This window comes from Lagenorhynchus albirostris, chromosome 11 (assembly GCF_949774975.1).
Source record: "Lagenorhynchus albirostris chromosome 11, mLagAlb1.1, whole genome shotgun sequence".
NCBI classification, from domain to species: Eukaryota; Metazoa; Chordata; class Mammalia; order Artiodactyla; family Delphinidae; genus Lagenorhynchus; species Lagenorhynchus albirostris.
Window position 1 is genome coordinate 37592959 of NC_083105.1, and position 22169 is coordinate 37615127.

The 22169-nt window shown below is 36.1% G+C and overlaps 1 protein-coding gene across 1 annotated transcript in view; it reads left to right on the forward strand.

Moving 5' to 3' along the window:
* Positions 1 to 22169, forward strand: part of PPFIA2 (PTPRF interacting protein alpha 2) — a 474509-nt gene that overhangs the window by 349443 nt on the left and 102897 nt on the right. Inside the window, exons 11-13 of the mRNA XM_060165096.1 lie at positions 3747 to 3968; positions 19892 to 20038; positions 21109 to 21243. Coding sequence (XP_060021079.1) covers positions 3747 to 3968; positions 19892 to 20038; positions 21109 to 21243 — 504 coding nt within the window. The remainder of the gene's footprint in view (positions 1 to 3746; positions 3969 to 19891; positions 20039 to 21108; positions 21244 to 22169) is intronic.

The following is a 22169-nucleotide window of genomic DNA, read 5'->3' on the forward strand; positions in this document are numbered from 1 at the left end:
CACAAATGTTCACAGGTACATTATTCACAGTAGTCAAAAGGTGGAAACCATTGAAATGTCTATTAACTGATGAATATATAAATTACATGTAGAATATTCACATGGTAAAACACTACTCAGCAATAAAAGATATGAAATACTGATAATATGCCACAACATGAATGACTCTCAGAAACATTATGTTCAGTGAATAAAGGCAATCACAAAAGACTATTCTGTGATTCCATTTATGTGAAAGGTACATAATATGCAAATCTGTATTGAAAGAAAGTAGATTAGTGGCTGCCTCGGGCTGGGGGTGGGGGTCTGCTCTTAGGGGACTGCTAATGGGTATGAGGTTTCTGTTCGGGGTAATGAGAATATTCTCAAATTAGATTACATCGATAGTTGCACAACTCTTTAAGTATTCTAAACACCGTTGACATTTACACTTGAAATGGTTGAACTTTATGGTATGCAAATTAGATCTCGATAAAGCTATTTAAAATAAGCATTGATTTTTCCTTTAATTCTCTCATTTGCCCTTTATGTTAAAGTGCCACAATTTATTTTAAAGGTAGACCAAGATAATAATGATTTGGAACAAAGCTGTATATTCTTTTTCTAAGGTATACACCACAGGTTTAAGATGACCTTTCCACTCTGAAATTATGAAAACATATATTAAGCTCAGCACAAAATATATTTAAGGTGATTTGAACAGATGAAATATTACACATTTTTAAACATATAATGTCAATAAGCACTTCAGAGAAAAATTGACTGTTCAAAAATTTTCCATGGGTAGTACTAAATTCCAAAGTAGCATAAAGACTATGCAGTACACATCTGTTACTTAAAGGAATTGAAGAGGTTAACATTTTGAAAGTGTTTTATTTTCGTTGTCTGATTACTGTTTATATTTACTTAAATTTCTCTTACCTTGAGCCCATTAAAAAATTTGCAACTTTTAGACAAGATTTTAATGGACTTCAGGTACACAGATTTGGAATAATCATTTTTCTAATTAGAAAATTAACATCATTCAGTTGCACTGAACAAATATTTGTAGAATTTATACACGTGTGTGTGTGTGTGTGTGTGTGTACTGTTGTATGTATATTCATATAGCTATACATACACACACTACATTCTTGTTACTTGTCAATACCATCCAGCATGTGTTATTCTATCGTTTTGATTTTTATGTTCTGATTAAAAGTAATATGGTAAAGGGTAGATGAAATGACCTCGGAATTCAAAGTTCTGCATTTTAATTCAAATCAACTTCGTATAATTACCTAAGTCTCAGTTTCTCCAAAGTTCTTAAGGACTCAAATCTTAAATGTAATTTTTCAATGACAAAAAAAATTTTTCACTGCAAAAATGTATTTTCTAATGACTTTTGTAGTTTCTAAAAATTGCCATTTTTTAGTTGACTAGAGGAAATGCTCAATGTGAGGAGGCAGATATTCTATTAAAGCTGAAGGTTGCCTCATTACTTGTAAGTGGTGTACAGAGTTCGAAGATATTTGCTGTTATTACAGAAATCCTGTAATATCATACCTCAGTTATCCCAAATTTGGACATAATTGATTGGCAGTTCGCTCTAGCCTTTCTCCCTAAACCAGTTCTCAATTGCTGTCTAATGAATATAAATAGGCTTTTCCCAGTTCAATGTACAGATAATGGTATCTTATATAAATGTCACTATCAATGTTTTTGGGTTTTGTGTTCATAAAAACTGTCTAAAATGTTGGTTTTTTATTAGCTTCACAATAATACTGCTCTGCATTGTATGTGGTATTGCACGCCCCAACGGAGGGGTTTAACTTTGGAAAGGCAGTTCCCTTCCACTAAGAGCGATTGCTAGGCATGTTCTCAGCTCTGATCCCTCCGCAAGCAAGCAGTCCCAGCAGCTAGGGGAATCAAGACTCTGAAGGAGCAACTGGTCAACTGACCTTTGATCCTTTCCAACACTCTTACACCTTTCACTAGATAAGAAAAAGTTTGGCACTTGCAATACAAAAGTTCAGTCATATTTTCAAAGTACTAATTCTGCAAATCCAACTGGTATCTTAAGATGCTATCTTAAGACTGACTCTATCTTTCTCTGCCCTTTTAATTTTGATTTGTCCAACTGTTTCTCCACGTGTTAGGCAACTGGACTTACCAATACCTCTTGCCATTTGTTTGCTTTCCCATTCTCTCTATTTTATCTTTCTAGCTGCTTTTGTGATGCTTTCTATACTCCTCCTTTTATCCTACAGTCAGTTTTGTCTAATAGGACATTTGCATTCCAAAATATCATGAGTTATGCAAAATTTCAAAATAAAAATCACAGGGCTTATGGGGGAAAGGGGTTTGCAGTACAACACTAAAACCTTTATCAATGACTTTTAAAATAAATAGAATACTATTTCTAAATACTATTTCTAGTATTTCTAATACTAAAAATAGTAGCACAGTTTTACACGTTAAATGGTTAAGGATTGCATAACTGCTGTGATAAATTTAACTCTTTACTTTGAAAAAGATCTGAAGTTTGCTGATCACAGTGGATGTCAGAAGGGTTATAGCTGTGATCTATTGTGAAGTGTTGGAAGGCGGAGTATCTAAAATCAGACAGGTGTAACACAGATATGGATGGGCTGACTCAAAGCGCTTGATGAAGTGTGAGGTTGGTGTTAGATGTTTGAGGAAAGTGCATGTGTACATTTTGTATATTCCTACACTGATTGATTCAGCTAGGTCTGGTTTTCTGTGTTCAGCCAGTGATTATCAGGAATGAGATTGTACATAAGAAAACACAAAAGTTACATTATGTTCAAATTCTTTCTTTCTTTTTTTTTTCAAATTGTTTCTTAATGTATCTGTCATGCTAGAATGAATTCATATTTTCCAAACAAGCATTCTAACAGAATTGATAGTACTTTTTTTTCTTTTTCTCCATACTTTCCTATTTCTAGTTTATTGTGATCTTTTTCTCTTAGCACTTATTTCTCCCCAGTTCCTGCACTGTCTTCACCACAGAATTTCTCCAGTGCAGCTAGGCTGTAGGTCATCCTTCTGAAGACATGAGTTACCCTGGTCTCCAGGCAGCCCCTTCAAAAAGAGGAAAAATCAATCTCAAAGTATTTAAACTCTTCAGCCTCTTTCCTGTGGGTTGTGTGCACTCATTACTTTTATGTTGATAGCAATATAGAAAGCACGACTTTTCTATGCTATACCTTTGTTCCAGCTAGGTCAGATTCACAGCAGGAATAACTTGCTTTAAAAGAAAAGTGTAAGTTTTCTTTTACTGAGAGTCATTGAAAATAAGACTTGCAAATTCACAAAGGATCTTGAATAAAAATAGAAAATATTACATAGTTTCTGTGCCCTTATTTATTATTTAATAATAACATGCTGTGTTACATAAATATTTATTTATAATAAATTTTATATGTAATTGGTTAAAAATAGCTGCCACTTATTGAATGTTTATGCTATATTCATGTTTTGTGCTAAACTGTGTATAATGTAGCATATATAATAGTTTCCAGTTCAAATGCATCTATTAACCTATTTGAAAATTACTGATCTACCTTTATATTTTAATGTCAATTAAGAGTTTTCTCAGAAACTTAGTTTTCCTCCAAAGCTAGTCTGTTAGAGTTCTTATTTCTCAGTATGAAATCTTTATCAGTCTCATATCTTTAAGTTCATGAATTTTAAAGTAAAGATGAAGAAAATTCTAAGTGCAGTTTCTTTCTCTTTTCCTGCAGCGTTTGTCCAATGGTTCTATAGATTCAACTGATGAAACAAGTCAAATAGTTGAACTACAAGAATTGCTTGAAAAACAAAACTATGAAATGGCCCAAATGAAAGAACGTTTAGCAGCCCTTTCTTCCCGAGTGGGAGAGGTGGAACAGGAAGCAGAGACAGCAAGAAAGGATCTCATTAAAACAGAAGAAATGAACACTAAGTATCAAAGGGACATTAGGGAGGTAAGTGATTCGCAACACTTTCAGTCTTTGCTTCCTGAATGCTGTCTCTGAGATGCTTTTTCCATAATTTCCCCTAATGGCATATACTCTTTACCTTTTCTCAAAAGACCGTAAATCAGTATGCATTATATTAGTTATGAAACTTCTTCACTAAGGCAAAAATAGTTTACTTCATCACCCCTTTATTTTTACTTTTTTATTTTTTTTCTGCTTTACAACAAAATGAATCAGTTATGTATATACATATGTTCCCATATCTCTTCCATCTTGCGTCTCCCTCCCTCCCACCCTCCCTATCCCACCCCATAAATATGTATGGAAAGAAAATGTTGGTATCAAATCTCAGAAGTAATAAAAACTACAGGTTTTTAAATGAATTTTTAAATGTTTTAAGCTGTTAATTTTAAATAACCCTAGATTCGGGTACGAATAATGAATTGCTATACTCTTAGCAGATGGGAATACTCAAAGACATTACTTTAAAAATATCCCTCTTATTTTGGTTTTCTATCTGTGAATGTGAAAGTACATGTGTGAAAGTGGGAACCTTTCTTTCTCTATATGTTCAGTTCTTACTAAACTTAACATCACTTCATCTATTTGAAAAAGTGTACTTTAAAGTTATGACAAAAATTACAAGGAGATGTCTTATTTGTGATATTGCCAAATCATCGTACCAGCTGAGGTGAAAAGTTTAGAATCTTTTCACTGTTATCACTCTATTTAATTAAAAAGAAAATTATCTATATTTATGAAAATTTTATTTTGTGACTTTTCACCTTTTCCATTTTTACATGTTCTTTTAAATCATATTTTTATTTTTTTATCTTTTGTACATCATTAACTAGCTGTTATTGGAGTTGACTCTATGTATCCAATTATTTTCTTCCAATTCTCCTTTGAGCCCATTTTATCATACTTTTGCCTCCACGGTCCCATCAAAACTGTTCTTATCCAGTTTGACCTCCATGTTGCTGAATCCAGGAGACACTTCTCAGTCCTTGGAAGCACTTGATCTAATTACCACTTCCTGGTGTATTTCCTCACTTGGCTAATAGCACACTACACTGTTCCTGATTTTCCTTCATTTTTACTTGCTACCCCCATCTCAGCCTCCTTTACTGGCTCTACTTCTCATCCCCAACCGTGGAATGCCTTTCCTCCTCAATTTACCTTAACTCCCCTGGTAAATTCATGCCGTTTCATGGCTCCAAAAACTACCCGTGGTCTTATGATTCCCACTTTATATCTCCACCTTATCCATCTCTCCTGATTTCCAGATGCCTGTATCTAGATCTCTGACGGGTATCTCAAAATTAACATTCTCAAGACTGTTTTCCTGATATTCCCCCCAAGAAGCCAGATTTACTTGCAGTCTTACATATCTCAGCTGACGGCAACTCCATTATTGGTGCTTAGATCAAAAACCTTGGAACTGTCCTTGGTACCTCTCTTTCACTCACACACTGCATTTGCTTCATCCATAAATCTTATTACTTCCAACTTCAAAATATATCCATCCTGTGACCTCTTCACACACTCTTCATGGCTCTGTCTTATTTCACACAACCACCATCTCTCACTGGATTATTCTAATAGTCTATACTCAACACAGCAGCCTGAGTGACCTCTTGCAGTGTAAGTCAGCTCAAGTCACTTTCTCCTTAAAACTCTTCAATGGCTACCTATTCTACTTACAGTAAAATCAAAGTCCTTGCAGTGGTCAACAACCCTGTACAATCTCTACTCCCACCCTCTGACCTCTGGGAACTCATCTACTACTCTTTCACTTTAATCCACTCAGTTCAGTTACTGTGGCCTCTTAAGCAAGCCAGATCTATTCTGTTGCATTTTCTTTTCCTTCTGCCTTTTACTCAAATGTCTTAGTGAAGTGTTCCCTAACCGTGGTATTTACACATATACACTCTCCTTCTTCTTTCATTTTTTAAAAATCTCACAGAATTACTGCCATCTGACACAGTATGTACTTTGCTGATTTACTTGTTTGTCATATGCTTTCCTCTCCACCGTATATAAAGATTCATAAGAGCTGGGGTTTTTTGTTTTGTCTAGTTTTGTTCATTGCTCTATTTTAATCACATACACAACTACTGAGTATATACTAGGCACTCAAAAGCTCTTGTTGAAAGGATGGATATTTATGGGTGTTAGGTGTAAACATCAAAAGGCATGGATGAAATCAGACTATGTCCCCAAACAATGCCTACTATCTCAGAGTAAGATAATCCATGAAGTGGTTCTGTCACCGCACAGATAATGATACACCTTTTTATGAGTTAACAGTTCGGGAATGCATCTCTCATCTTCACTCCTCCCACAACCCAAACTCAGAGAATTTATAAAGTACATGCAGTTTAACCCCTCTTCTATATTACTGTTAAGGAACACTAAGATTTTTGACTAGTAAACCACCAGGGCCATTTCTTGAGCTTTTGCTCATTTCCTATTTCTTCATTCTGTTTAGCTGTTTTTAGCTGTTTTTCTTTCACTTAACACTCACCTATTCTATTAATGCTTGTTTAATCCAGTGTCATTTGCAGATAGAGCCCAGTATCTCCAGCTCTCCCTTTCTTATGACCTAAGTAAAAATAACCCTTTGATTCTAATAGTCTTTGGATATAGGTGACAAAAAGCTAAGTCAGATTTAAAATGTCAATCATCTATCTGATGCCAAATTTTTTTTTATAATTAGGAATACCTTCTCATAGGTAAGGTGTTCTGCTTTCGCCAGGAATCCTTTGTTTTTTTCAATTTATTTATTTATTTGTTTTTATTTTTGGCTGTGTTGGGTCTTCATTGCTGTGTGCGGGCTTTCTCTAGTTGCGGTGAGCAGGGGCTACTCTTCGTTGTGGTGCGTGGGCTTCTCATTACGGTGGCTTCTCTCATTGTGGAGCACAGGCTCTAGGCACGCGGGCTTCAGTAGTTGTGGCATGCAAGCCTCAGTAGCTGTGGCTCGTGGGCTTTAGAGCACAGGCTCAGTAGTTGTGGCGTACGAGCTTAGTTGCTCCACAGCATGTGCGATCTTCCCGGACCAGGGATGGAACCTGTGTCCCCTGCATTGGCAGGCGGATTCTTAACCACTGTGCCACCAGGGAAGCCCCTCACCAGGTCACCGGGGAAGCCCCTCACCAGGCCCTCACCAGGCCCCTCTTTTACAATATAACTATTCTTATCAGCTCTATGAGTTCTGGGTAGTTATATCTTAGAAGAGTTTCACAAGAAAGGAGTATTTCTCATCACTCACCTTTGAGGGGGCTTGCAAACACAAATGTCTTCAAAGCCAGGTAAACAATATAAATGTGTGAAGTGCCAGGTGTAACAGTAGGAAGTGATAGGGTTAATGAGACCTGAACAAGGAGCCTATACTCGGTCTGCCTTTCTAGATGCATCACGTGTGTGTGTGTGTGTGTGTGTGTGTGTGTGTATTAAGCACACTGTGAAGACCAAATAAAATATTTCCCATAAGATTCAGGATGCAAGCCATGGGAGCCTGGTTTATATTTAATTTCTTTAATTCCTTCTGTCCTTTAGGGAAGGTACTTGTAATTGTGCCATTTTTCTCAGGTGATGTAAAGTAACTTGTCCAAGGCCTAACCACTATTCTCCCCAACACACTACCTTCCCCACCCCCCAGCACCAGGAAGAATAGAGGACTACCCCAGCTTCAAAATCTGTGCTTCTTCCACTATGAGCAGCTTCCAAAATCAACAAGATGCAATCATTTACTCAGTGATAGCAACTATCATAAAAAATGCAGCTGCACTATAACTGCTTCCTAAATAATCAATCTTTTGATCTTTTCAATAAGCAAGAAAATGTGAAAATCACATACTTTAAAAAGGTATCACATAACACTGAAAACTCCATACTTCGCTTTTATGTATTCTTGAGCTGTGGTCACGACAAAGTCTACTAGATTGCACGATTTTAAGTAGAAAAGACAAACAAGGTGATTCTCCTTGCTACCCCTATAGCACTGCTAACCCAGTATGATTTATATATGATATAAGCAATAACTATTTGTTGAATTAATTAGGAAAAAGAATAGAGAATAGGAAAAAACTGACCACATAATTAAAAACTGAAATGCATTTTGCTGTGCATGTGCATAGTCTAATATATCTGAAACAAATTGTGTAAATATATTTCATTCATGGTTTTAGAATATATTTTTGCAATTATTCTTTGTCAAGAAATAAATCTATTCAAAGTTTACTTTTCTTTTTTTTTCTTTTTAAGCCAGGGTGATGATTACATCTGTTTAATGTCTTGTATATTTACAAAGTTTACTTTTGTTTGAAGTTTTGTCTTAAGCGCTCCTTAAATTGACTGTCACTTCTTGGAGTAAGGGTTAAAGCTTGGCACAGTACCCAGACTACAAAATATAGTCAGTCTCATATGGAGGCTTAGTTTACCTCTCCACTCTTTTTTTTTTTTTTTTAATTGGGGTATAGTTGCTTTACAATGGTGTGTTAGTTTCTGCTGTACAACGAAGTGAATCAGCTATATGTATACATATATTCCTCTCCCTCTTGGACCTCCCCCCCATCCCATCCCTCTAGGTAACCACAGGGCACTGAGCTGAGCTCCCTGTGCTATATGGCAGGTTCCCACCAGCTGTCTGTTTTACACATGGTAGGGTATATATATCAATCCCAATCTCCCAATTCATCCGACCCCCCTTTCCCCCTGCCCCATGTCCACACGTCTGTTCTCCACGTCTGCATCTCTATTCCTGCCCTGCAAATAGGTTCATCTGTAACATTTTTCTAGATTCCACATATATGCGTTAATATACGATATTTGTTCCACTCTAATCAAGAAGGCTACTAATTGGGTATTTGGATACTAATATCTCATTAAATATATTGATATTCAAAGAGTTAGAATTTCCTGTGAAGTATTTCAGTTATATTTTGTTTTGTGAATACAGCTTATCACTCCAACTTCTTATTAAGAGCTCTTTGAACGTTCGCTATGTGATTATATGAGTGAATACATATCAATTTTGTCTTTTCTATTATCTGAAACATGGAGTTATATTTTTCACTTTACTAGCTCTAAGTTACTATAGAATTATATTTATTTGATATAATAAAATCCAGTTTTAACATAAACTTCAAGTTAAGAGAAAATTAATCCTTTATACAGTTTTTCAACTTTTTTTAGGCAGCAGTTTTCAGGAACTAGAAAAAGCTTTCTTTTTTAAAATTTCCAAGTAACACACAGCGAAAAGATACTTCTCCAACATGTAAATTCAAAATTTATTCTTGGCAACACAGCCTGCAGTTATAAATTGAATCTCCCATATGAATCACTGAATTAAAAATGAAATACCAAAGTCACATCCAATGACTCCTATATGTAATATACGCCATTGTCAGATCAGCTAATTATAGGCATAATAGTAAGAAAAAGATAATACATAAATAATAATAAAAAGCTATTATTTATTTAGTGTGTATTGTACATGGTAATAAAAAAGAATAATAATAAAAAAGAAGCTAGAATTTACTGAGTGTATATTGTACATAAGACATCATGCAAAGCACTTAAAATATATCACAACAATGTCATGTATTAACATCCCAACCAAAAACCGAAAAAAAAAATATAAGAAAAAAGAAAGCACATTAAGTTTAGAAAAGCTAAGCAGTGTTTACCCATAACAGGGTTAATAAGTATCAAAAACTAGAATTTAAAGCAAGTATGTACTACTTCGTGCTCATGTTCTAAAGAAACACGTGTATGCCTTTAACTGAATTTATGGCTTTTATAATTTTGTAAGACGTTTATATATGTAGGCTAAATTTAGAATTTTTTCTTGGGCTACAAAATTGACATAACATTCCTAGAGTTCTGTGTGAAAATGAAATTAACAATACAGAATTAATAATTGTAAGGAGCACTTTGAAGGAATAGTCTAAGATTGAAAACTCTACCCTCATTGGACTAAAAAATATAGGAAACAGAAAAAGTCAAAATCTTAAGCAAAAGCTTTTTAAATAGTAGCTTTTGTTTGGATGGCTAAAATCTAGGGATGCATATATAATGTTGAAAAAAATTAGTTTGGATAATTTTTGCCAAATTGATGGATTAATTGTTGCATACATTTGAACATTAATATTAACATAATTAACCAAGTAGTCTTTAGTTTGGTCTTGAAGTTCAGCAAGACTAAGGTAGTCAAAAAGGCAACAAAATCTCATTCCAGATAGAAATGTTGCAGAGTGTGTTAGTTTCCTAGGGCTGCCATAACAAATTACAATAAAAGGGATGGCTTAAAACAACAGTAATTTATTCTCTCATAGTTCTGGAGACTATAAGTCCAAAATCAAGGTATCAACAGAGCCATACAGTATTCCCTCTGAAGGCTCTGGTGAAGTATTCTTTATTGCATCCTCTAGCTTCTGGTGGTTGCTAGCAATCCTTGGTGTTCTTGGCTGGTGGCAGTATAAAGACAATCTCTGTCTCCTTTTTCACATTGCACTTTTCTCTGTATATCTTCGTCCCCAAATCTTCCTTTCCCTATAAGAACACCAGTCACTGGATTTAAGGCCCACCCTATCCTGTATGATCTCATCTTAACTTGATTACATCTGTAAAACCTTATTTACAAAGGATATCACGTTCCCAAGTCCTAAGTGAACATGAATTTTTCACTATTCCTCTCAGTACATAGAGATATTGTACATAAAGAAAGTGTCAGGACATTAAGCTATGTGTTTGCAAGGCTTTGTAGCTCAGATTTCACATTGAAGATGGAGGGAACATACAAAGGTATTGTCAAGAAGCAAGTTGGTCAGCAGGTTGGGAATAAGTAAGCAGGAAAAAAGACTAATGGCAAGATGACAGATTAGGCTATTAAGTGGGAGTTAGGGTAGAGGAGTTTTCAAGGATGATCCTAAATTTCTATGCAGCATGGTGTCATTCCCTAGTCAAGTAATACTAGGTAGGGGGAGGCAGGGAGACTAAGGAAAACATGATGAGTTTCTTTATAGAATACGACTTTTTAATTAATTTTAATTTTTTTATATACACATAATTTTCAAAGTCAAATACTATCAAGAAAGTACAAATCTAAACACACGTGCACAAAACACATACATATACAAAAAGCCACCACTTACCTCCCATCTCACTTCCCTGAAATTCTTTTTTTTTCTCCCCCACTGTGTCCAAATTTCTTTTTTTTTTTAACATCTTTATTGGAGTATAATTGCTTTACAATGGTGTGTTAGTTTCTGCTTTATAACAAAGTGAATCAGTTATACGTATACATATGTTCCCATATATCTTCCCTCTTGCGTCTCCCTCCCTCCCTCCCACCCTCCCTATCCCACCCCTCTAGGCGGTCACAAAGCATCGAGCTGATCTCCCTGTGCTATGAGGCTGCTTCCCACTAGCTATCTATTTTACGTTTGGTAGTGTATATATGTCCATGCCACTCTCTCGCTTTGTCACAGCTTACCATTCCCCCTCCCCATATCCTCAAGTCCATTCTCTAGTAGGTCTGTGTCTTTATTCCCATTTACCCCTAGATTCTTCATGACCTTTTTTTTTTCTTAGATTTCATATATATGTGTTAGCATACGGTATTTGTTTTTCTCTTTCTGACTTACTTCACTCTGTGTGACAGGCTCTAGGTCCAACCACCTCACTACAAATAACTCAATTTCGTTTCTATTTATGGCTGAGTAATATTCCATTGTATATATGTGCCACATCTTCTTTATCCATTCATCTGCTAATGGACACATAGGTTGCTTCCATGTCCTGGCTATTGTAAATAGAGTTGCAATGAACATTTTGGTACATGACTCTTTGAATTATGGTTTTCTCAGGGTATATGCCCAGTGGTGGGATTGCTGGGCCATATGGTAATTCTATTTTTAGTTTTTTAAGGAAGCTCCATACTGTTCTCCATAGTGGCTGTATCAATTTACATTCTCACCAGCAGTGCAAGAGTGTTCCCTTTTCTCCACACCCTCTCCAGCATTTATTGTTTCTAGATTTTTTGATGATGGCCATTCTGACTGGTGTGAGATGATATCTCATTGTAGTTTTGATTTGCATTTCGCTAATGATTAATGATGTTGAGCATTCTTTCATGTGTTTGTTGGCAATCTGTATATCTTCTTTGGAGAAATGTCTATTTAGGTCTTCTGCCCATTTTTGGATTGGGTTGTTTGTTTTTTTGTTATTGAGCTACATGAGCTACTTGTAAATATCAGAGAGTAATCCTTTGTCAGTTGCTTCATTTGCAAATATTTTCTCCCATTCTGAGGGATGTCTTTTGGTCTTGTTTATGGTTTCCTTTGCTGTGCAAAAGCTTTTAAGTTTCTTAGGTCCCATTTGTTTATTTTTGTGTCTATTTCCATTTCTCTAGGAGGTGGGTCAAAAAGGATCTTGCTGTGATTTATGTCATAGAGTGTTCTGCCTATGTTTTCCTCTAAGAGTTTGATAGTTTCTGGCCTTACATTTAGGTCTTTAATCCATTTTGAGTTTATTTTTGTGTATGGTGTTAAGGAGTGTTCTAATTTCATACTTTTACATGTATCTGTCCAGTTTCCCCAACACCACTTACTGAAGAGGTTGTCTTTTCTCCACTGTATATTCTTGCCTCCTTTATCAAAAATAAGGTGACCATTTGTGCGTGGGTTTATCTCTGGGCTTTCTATCCTGTTCCGTTGATCTGTATTTCTGTTTTTGTGCCAGTATCATACTGTCTTGATTACTGAAGCTTTGTAGTATAGTCTGAAGTCAGGGAGCCTGATTCCTCTAGCTCCATTTTTCATTCTCAAGATTGCTTTGGCTATTCGGGGTCTTTTGTGTTTCCATACAAATTGCAAAAATTTTTGTTCTAGTTCTGTGAAAAATGCCACTGGTGGTTTGATAGGGATTGCATTGAATCTGTAGATTGCTTTGGGTAGTAGAGTCATTTTCACAATGTTGATTTTTCCAATCCAAGAACATGGTATATCTCTCCATCTATTTGTATCATCTTTAATTTCTTTCTTCAGTATCTTATAATTTTCTGCATACAGGTCTTTTGTCTCCTTAGGTAGGTTTATTCCTAGATATTTTATTCTTTTTGTTGCAATGGTAAATGGGAGTGTTTTCTTAATTTCACTTTCAGATTTTTCATCATTAGTATATAGGAATGCCAGAGATTTCTGTGCATTAATTTTCTATCCTGCTACTTGACCAAATTCATTGATTAGCTCTAGCAGTTTTCTGGTAGCATCTTTAGAATTCTTTATGTATAGTATCATGTCATCTGCAAACAGTGACAGCTTTAGTTCTTCTTTTCCGATTTGCATTCCTTTTATTTCTTTTTCTTCTCTGATTGCTGTGGCTAAAACTTCCAAAACTATGTTGAATAAGAGTGGTGAGAGTGGGCAACCTTGGCTTGTTCCTGATCTTAGTGGAAATGGTTTCAGTTTTTCACCATTGAGGACGATGTTGGATGTGGGTTTGTCATATATGGCCTTTATTATGTTGAGGAAAGTTCCCTCTATGCCTACTTTCTGCAGGTTTTATTTTTATCATAAATGGGTGTTGAATTTTGTCAAAAGCTTTCTCTGCATCGATTGAGATGATCATATGGTTTTTCTCCTTCAATTGGTTAATATGGTGAATCACGCTGTTTAATTTGCGTATAATGAAGAATCCTTGCATTCCTGGAAAAAAACCCACTTGATCATGTTGTATGATCCTTTTAATGTGCTGTTGGATTCTGTTTGCTAGTATTTTGTTGAGGATTTTTGCATCTATATTCATCAGTGATATTGGCCTGCAGTTTTCTTTCTTTGTGACATCTTTGTCTGGTTTTGATATCAGGGTGATTGTGGCCTCATAGAATGAGTTTGGGAGTGTTCCTCTCTCTGCTATATTTTGGAAGAGTTTGAGAAGGATAGGTGTTAGCTCTTCTCTACACGTTTGAAAGAATTCGCCTGTGAAGCCAACTGGTCCTGGGCTTTTGTTTGTTGGAAGATTTTTAATCACAGTTTCAATTTCAGTGCTTGTGATTGGTCTGTTCATATTCTCTGTTTCTTCTTTGTTTAGTCTTGGCAGGTTGTGCATTTCTGAGAATTTGTCCATTTCTTCCAGGTTGTCCACTTTATTGGCATAGAGTTGCTTGTAGTAATCTCTCATGATCCTTTGTATTTCTGCAGTGTCAGTTGTTACTTCTGCGTTTTCATTTTTAATTCTATTGTTTTTTTTTTGTTTTTTTTTTTGTTTTTTTTTGCGGTACGCGGGCCTCTCACTGCTCTCACTGTTGTGACCTCTCCCATTGTGGAGCACAGGCTCCGGACACGCAGGCTCAGCAGCCATGGCTCACACACCCAGCCGCTCCGCAGCATGTGGGATCATCCCGGACTGGGGCACGAACCTGTGTCCCCTGTATCGGCAGATGGACTCTCAACCACTGCGCCACCAGGGAAGCCCCTAATTCTATTGATTTGAGTCTTCTCCTTTTTTTCCTTGATGAGTCTGGCTAATGGTTTATCCATTTTGTTTATCTTCTCAAAGAACCAGCTTTTAGTTTTACTGATCTTTGCTATTGTTTCCTTAATTTCTTTTTCATTTATTTCTGATCTGATATTTATGATTTCTTTCCTTCTGTTAACTTTGGTGGTTTTTTGTTCTTCTTTCTCTAATTGCTTTAGGTGCAAGGTTAGGTTGTTTATTTGAGATGTTTCCTGTTTCTTAAGGTAGGATTGTATTGCTGTAAACTTCCCTGTTAGAACTGCTTTTGCTGCATCCCATAGGTTTTGGGTCATCGTGTTTTCATTGTCTTTTGTTTCTAGGAATTTTTTGATTTCCTCTTTGATGTCTTGAGTGATCTCTTGCTTATTAAATAGTGTATTGTTTCGCCTCCATGTGTTTGTATTTTTTACAGATCTTTTCCTGTAATTGATATCTAGTCTCATAGCATTGTGGTCAGAAAAGATACTTGATGCGATTTCAATTTTCTTAAATTTACCAAGGCTTGATTTGTGACCCAAGATATTATCTATCCTGGATAATGTTCCATGAGCACTTGAGAAAAATGTGTATTCTCTTGTTTTTGGATGGAATGTCCTATAAATATCAATTAAGTCCATCTTGTTTAATGTATCATTTAAAGCTTGTGTTTCCTTATTTATTTTCATTTTGGATGATCTGTCCATTGGTGAAAGTGGAGTGTTAAAGTCCCCTACTATGATTGTGTTACTGTCCATTTCCCCTTTTATGGCTGTTAGTATTTGCCTTATGTATTGAGGTGCTCCTATGTTGGGTGCATAAATATTTACAATTGTTATATCTTCTTGGATCAATCCCTTGATCATTATGTAGTATCCTTCTTTGTCTCTTGTAATAGTCTCTATTTTAAAGTCTATTTTGTCTGATATGAGAATTGCTACTCCAGCTTTCTTTTGATTGCCATTTGCATGGAATATCTTTCTCCATCCCCTCACTTTCAGTCTGTATGTGTTCCTAGGTCTGAAGTGGGTCTCTTGTAGACAGCATATATACGGGTCTTGTTTTTGTATCCATTCAGCCAGTCTGTGTCTTTTGGTGGGAGCATTTAATCCATTTGTATTTAAGGTAATTATCAATATGTAAATTCCTATTCTCATTTTCTTAATTGTTTTGGGTTTGTTATTGTAGGTCTTTTCCTTCTCTTGTGTTTCTTACATAGAGAAGTTCCTTTAACATTTGTTGTAAAGCTGGTTTGGTGATGCTGAACTCTCTCAGCTTTTGCTTGTCTGTAAAGGTTTTAATCTCTCCATCAAATCTGAATGAGATCCTTGCTGGGTAGAGTAATCTTTGTTGTAGGTTCTTCTCCTTCATCACTTTAAATATGTCCTGACACTCCCTTCTGGCTTGCAGAGTTTCTGCTGAAAGATCAGCTGTTAACCTTATGGGGATTCCCTTGTGTATTATTTGTTGTTTTTCCCTTGCTGATTTAATATGTTTTCTTTGCATTTAATTTTTGATAGTTTGATTAATATGTGTCTTGGCATGTTTCTCCTTGGATTTATCCTGTATGGGACTCTCTCTGCTTCCTGGAGTTGATTAACTATTTCCTTTCCCATATTAGGGAAGTTTTCAACTATAATCTCTTCAAATATTTTCTCAGTCCCTTTCTTTTTCTCTTCTTCTTCTGGGACCCCTATAATTTGAATGTTGGTGCGTTTAATTTGTCCCAGAGGTCTCTGAGACTGTCCTCAGTTCTTTTCATTCTTTTTTCTTTATTCTGCTCTGCCGTAGTTATTTCCACTATTTTATCTTCCAGGTCACTTATCCGTTCTTCTGCCTCAGTTATTCTGCTATTCATCCCTTCTAGAGAATTTTTAATTTCATTTATTGTGTTGTTCATCATTGCTTGTTTCCTCTTTAGTTCTTCTAGGTCCTTGTTAAATGTTTCTTGCATTTTGTGTATTCTATTTCCAAGATTTTGGATCATCTTTACTATCATTATTCTGAATTCTTTTTCAGGTAGACTGCCTATTTCCTCTTCATTTATTAGGTCTGGTGAATGTTTACCTTGCTCCTTCATCTGCTGTGTGTTTCTCTGTCTTCTCATTTTGCCTATCTTACTGTGTTTGGGGTCTCCTTTTCGCAGGCTGCAGGTTCGTAGTTCCCGTTGCTTTTGGTGTCTGTCCCCAGTGGCTAAAGTTGGTTCAGTGGATTGTGTAGGCTTCCTGGTGGAGGGGACTAGTGCCTGTGTTCCGGTGGATGAGGCTGGATCTTGTCTTTCTGGTGGGCAGGTTCATGTCTGGTGGTGTGTTTGGGGGTGTCTGTGGCCTTATTATGATTTTAGGCAGCCTCTCTGCTAATGGATGGGGCTGTGTTCCTGTCTTGCTAGTTGTTTGGCATAGGGTGTCCAGCACTGTAGCTTGCTGGTCGTTGAGTGAAGCTGGGTCTTGGTGTTGAGATGGAGATCTCTGGGAGACTTTTGCCATTTGATATTACGTGGAGCTGGGAGGTCTCTTGTGGACCAGTGTGCTGAAGTTGGCTCTCCCACCTCAGAGGCACAGCACTGACTCCTGGCTGGAGCACCAAGAGCCTTTCATCCACATGGCTCAGAATAAAAGGGAGAAAAAAATAGAAAGAAAGAGAGAGAGAGATAGAGAGAGGGAGGGAGGGAGGGAGGGAGGAAGGAAGGATGAAAGGGGATAAAATAAAATAAAGTAGGATAAAATAAAGTCATTAAAATAAAAAATAACTATTATGAAAAAAAATTAAAAAGTAAAAAAAAAGAAAAAAAAAAGAACGGACAGACAGAATCCCAGGACAAATAGTGAAAGCAAAGCTATACAGACAAAATCTCACACAGAAGCATACACATACACACTCACAAAAAGAGAAAAAGGGAAGAAAAAAAAAATATATATATATATATATATAGTTGCTCCCAAAGTCCACCTCCTCAATTTGGGATTATTTGTTGTCTATTCAGGTATTCCACAGATGCAGGGTACATCAAGTTGATTGTGGAAGTTTAGTCCGCTGCTCCTGAGGCTGCTGGGAGAAATTTCCCTTTCTCTTCTTTGTTAGCACAGCTCTTGGGGGTTCAGGTTTGGATTTGGCCCCGCCTCTGCGTGTAGGTCTCCTGAGGGGTCTGGTCTTCGCTCAGACAGGACGGGGTTAAAGGAGCAGCTGCTTCGGGGGCTCTGGCTCACTCAGGCCAGGGGGGAGGGAGGGTATGTGGGGCGAGCCTGCGGCGGCAGAGGCCAACGTGACGTTGCACCAGCCTAATGCGTGTGGTGCGTTCTCCTGGGGAAGTTGTCCCCGGATCCCGGGACTCTGGCAGTGGCGGGCTGCACAGGCTCCCGGAAGGAGAGGTGTGGAGAGTCTCTGAAATTCTTAATTTCAACCCTTTTAGCCATTACTTCTGGTATTTTCTCTTATTTAAACTTATCCTATGTCTTGCTGTTATATTATATGAGGATTTTAACTCTCTTCTTTCCCTTCCTTTCTCTTAACACCCATCCTTCCACTATAATCATCTCAAAATCACATTCAGTGTTACGATTATTATGACTATGTAAATAATTCCACAAATGATCCAAGTAGTCATTTTCAATGGTAATATTTCCTTTTGTATGGCTTTCTATTTTTCTAGGATTTTATTAATTACCTGGTAAATAAATTTGCTTACTTATTTTTAAAGCTATGGTAAGTCTTTCCACCCACTCCAACAGTTTGGTTTCATAATTTCAATTCAGATTATGGACAATGGTCCATAATTTATCGGATAATTTATCTTTCTTATTTTTAAGAATGAGAATAAGAATTCTCATTCTTATTTTCTTTGAATCATCTCTGTTTCCTCTGCTCTCCACCTCTGATCTGTACCAAATTTTTTATAAGCCTGTTTCATTCTTCTTGCTATTGTTATGGGATTTACCTCTACTAGCACCTTGAAAATTCAGGAGAAAAAGTGACCAAATCCCTGAATTAGAAAAGGCATAGGGTTTTCCTGGTGGCGCAGTGGTTGAGAGTCTGCCTGCCAATGCCGGGGACACGGGTTCGTGCCCCGGTCCGGGAAGATCCCACATGCCGCGGAGTGGCTGGGCACGTGAGCCATGGCCGCTGAGCCTGCGCGTCCGGAGCCTGTGCTCCTCAACGGGAGAGGCCACAGCAGTGAGAGGCCCGTGTACCGCAAAAAAAAAAAAGAAAAGAAAAGAAAAGGCATAAAACCCAGAATACAGATAATGACTGAACTTTGAGGGAAGGTGGGACACCTGTTCTAAACTAAAAGATAGAGGTTAAGGATTTATGTGGATGTAGTTAAATTTCCAGATGGTGGTTAGGGAAGATCAGGAAGCTGAAGGACTGTCCATTTAAGGGCTTCTATTTCTGTTGGAAAATTAGAATGGAATTTATCTGTTCTGTGCATGTGGCAGGATTGACTCTGGATCTTGTAGGAGAGTAACAAAGAGACTACTTAGGAACAAGTGGTCAAAGAAACCTGGATGGTAATAAATGGAAAACACCACCATCTTCTCAATGTCAGGCTCCTTATGCAAAGGAGCTTCCCAAATTATCAGAAAACCACACCAGGCCCAACATGCTCACTTCTGCAGCTGATTTTTCCCAATATCTCAAAAAAGTAGGTTATCTACCTACTAATAAATTCCCATGTAAGCTATTAGGAAGATAAAATCATTTCCATGTTATCTATGAATTATATGGTTTAAAATTATTGCTTAATGTAGTTAATATTATATTAATAATATAGTATTTAAAATTATCACTTCATTTGCACCAATAACTGATTTTCCCCTAGAGATTTGTGTTCATTGAGTTCTATAAATTCTTTTTCATTGGAATATATCATATTCCAATTAAACAAGGGAAATGGTTAGGTTCCAAAGTAAATTTGTTAATTCATTTGTGAGTGTGATTCAAATTTACTTTTTTTTTTCATTTTTGCCTTCTCTTTTAACCACTGAGCTATTCTTACTTATACATGACAATAAGGATACTGATGATATTTATTATCCTTCTTTGAAAAACCCTTTGCAATTTGGAACTATAGCCACCATTTTACCAATTTTATGGTTTGCAACTCTACCCATAATTATACTTATTTCTACTGTGTAATGAACTAATTTTTCTGCCACTTCTTTTCTAAGAATACCAAGTCTACAGTAAGGAGTTTTAAAATGTGCTCCATTGCATTCTCAGATAGAGAAAGCTTTTTGCTAACCCAAGATGGAAGAAGAATTCTGACAAATAAGTTGAGAAAACTCACATGAAATCTTGCATCCCCTTAATGAAAAGAAAGGAATGAATATTTACCTCAAGAAAGCAATAGTTTCTTTTATAGCTCACTATTCAACTTAAATAATAAGACAATATATAAACTAAGAATCTGATTTTTTAAATTATTTTAATTGTAGGCCATGGCACAGAAGGAAGATATGGAAGAAAGAATCACGACCCTTGAGAAGCGTTACCTCAGTGCTCAGAGAGAATCTACCTCCATACATGACATGAATGACAAACTAGAAAATGAGTTAGCAAATAAAGAGGCCATCCTACGGCAGGTTCAGTATCTCTATCTTGGTTTTGTTCTGGTCTGTGTGTTCTCACCATTCTCACAAAACATAGAGTAAATAAAATATGGTATTCTTTGGTAATCAATCATTCTCTAAAATTTATAACCAAGCTAACTAAACAGATGCGATTTTCAGTGTGTAATCTAGAAATCTATCTTAATAATAATAAAAATAATGACTAATATTTACTTTGGATCTAGACATGAACCAGAAACTGTGCTAAACAGTTTACATGTATTACCTCACTTAAATCCAACCACCACCTGTAAGTACAATTATTATACTGTAAAGTAAAATAATTATTATACAATTATTATACTGAGGAGTAAAGTAAGTACAATTATTATACCGAGGAAACTAAGGTTCAGAGACATGAATCCTCTCCTAAGGTCACACATATGGTAATTGCAGAGTCAATAATGGAAACCTAGGTCTATTCGGCTCTAGAGAAGGAGTGGGCAAACTATGGCCCATGTGCCAAAACTATGGCTCTGTTTTATAAATAAAGGTTTATTGAAACATAGACATACCCATTCATTTAATCATTGTCTATGACTGCTTTTGTGCTACAACAGTAAAATTGAATAGTTGGAACAGAGACTTTATGATACACAAAGCCTAAAATAATTACCATCTGGCCTTCACAGGAAGAGTCTTCCAACTTCATCTCTAGAGCCTGGACTCTCAATCATTATGCTACATTCCCTCTCCTACTCCAGCTAATGTTACGATTTTCAGTATGTTGCTATTACGGTGTATCTGAAGTCTTAGTACTAAGTTGTATTCCATTTGTCCAGGTTAATACTCACTATTAACTTCTTTTCTTTTTGCTGCCATCAGTAAAAGGTTTTCTTTTTTTAATGTGCTGAATTTATTAAGGATTATGGATAAGTAATATATGAAAACATGAGAACAATAATCTCTTTGCACAGTAGGTATGGTAGTAGTAGCTTATTTTAACTCTAAAAGAGTGACTTGAAGCCCACAGCCCCTGGTGACTGGTGTTTGCTATCCTAACTGTGACAATTTAAGTGTCTCTTTTTTCATCCCTATTTCAGATGGAAGAGAAGAATAGACAGTTACAAGAGCGTCTTGAGCTAGCTGAGCAAAAGTTGCAGCAAACTATGAGAAAAGCTGAGACCTTACCTGAAGTAGAGGCTGAACTGGCTCAGAGAATTGCAGCCCTGACAAAGGTACTGCAATAAAACAGTTGGTCAACTTAGATATACTTATAGAAATGACTAGTAATCAAAATGGAATATATGAAGATTTTCTTTAGGCTTTATGAAGATTAAGTTTATTTAATCTTTACTCTATTGGTCTGTTATTTAGATGAATTTTTATGTTACACATATTTATGTTGAAATGAATGACTGATATATATGATATGATAATTCTTTTGCCTATTTAAACATTAACAAAAACGAACAAAATATCACATCCTTAGAGTTAATTTTCCATGGTTATATTTGCACATATGGATATACATGAGACATAATAATTTAGTAAGCTCAACATAAATTGTACAGTATTAGAAATGTAGGAGATATCATAAGCAGTTGATTCCTTTCTGACTATGGTATGAAAAAATTTTGTTAGAAGTTAGACATTAGATTTGTAGAAGTCTAAAGCCATTAAATAGTCAGAAAGTGATTTTAATAGTTGTAATTTCTTCTGAACCAATTAAAATCAATAATATTCTGAAGAATGTTCAAAATTAACTGCTATGTTATGGACATTAGATTCTGCAATTATATGCATATTTTAGAATTTAGCAACCATTATAATGCTAAAACGACTATTCTTACCTTTCACAGTCAAATGGAATGGCATTGCTTGAAAGTCACATGTCACTAGAGTAAAAGTACAGATTTTGTCACTAAAAGCATGTTTGACTTTTAATATCAATTCAAAAATTTACACACATTTTAGATGTTCACATAGTCATTACCATGTGCTGTTTTCCACACCACTGCAGTAAACGGGTCAGATAGATACATGAACTGCAAGTTATAAATTCTGGCATTAGGGATTATCCAAAACAACTGATGCAACAAAATAAAAGTAGCCACATATAGTTACTTTTGGAAAAGTAAATAATTAAAGAGGAACAGTAAAC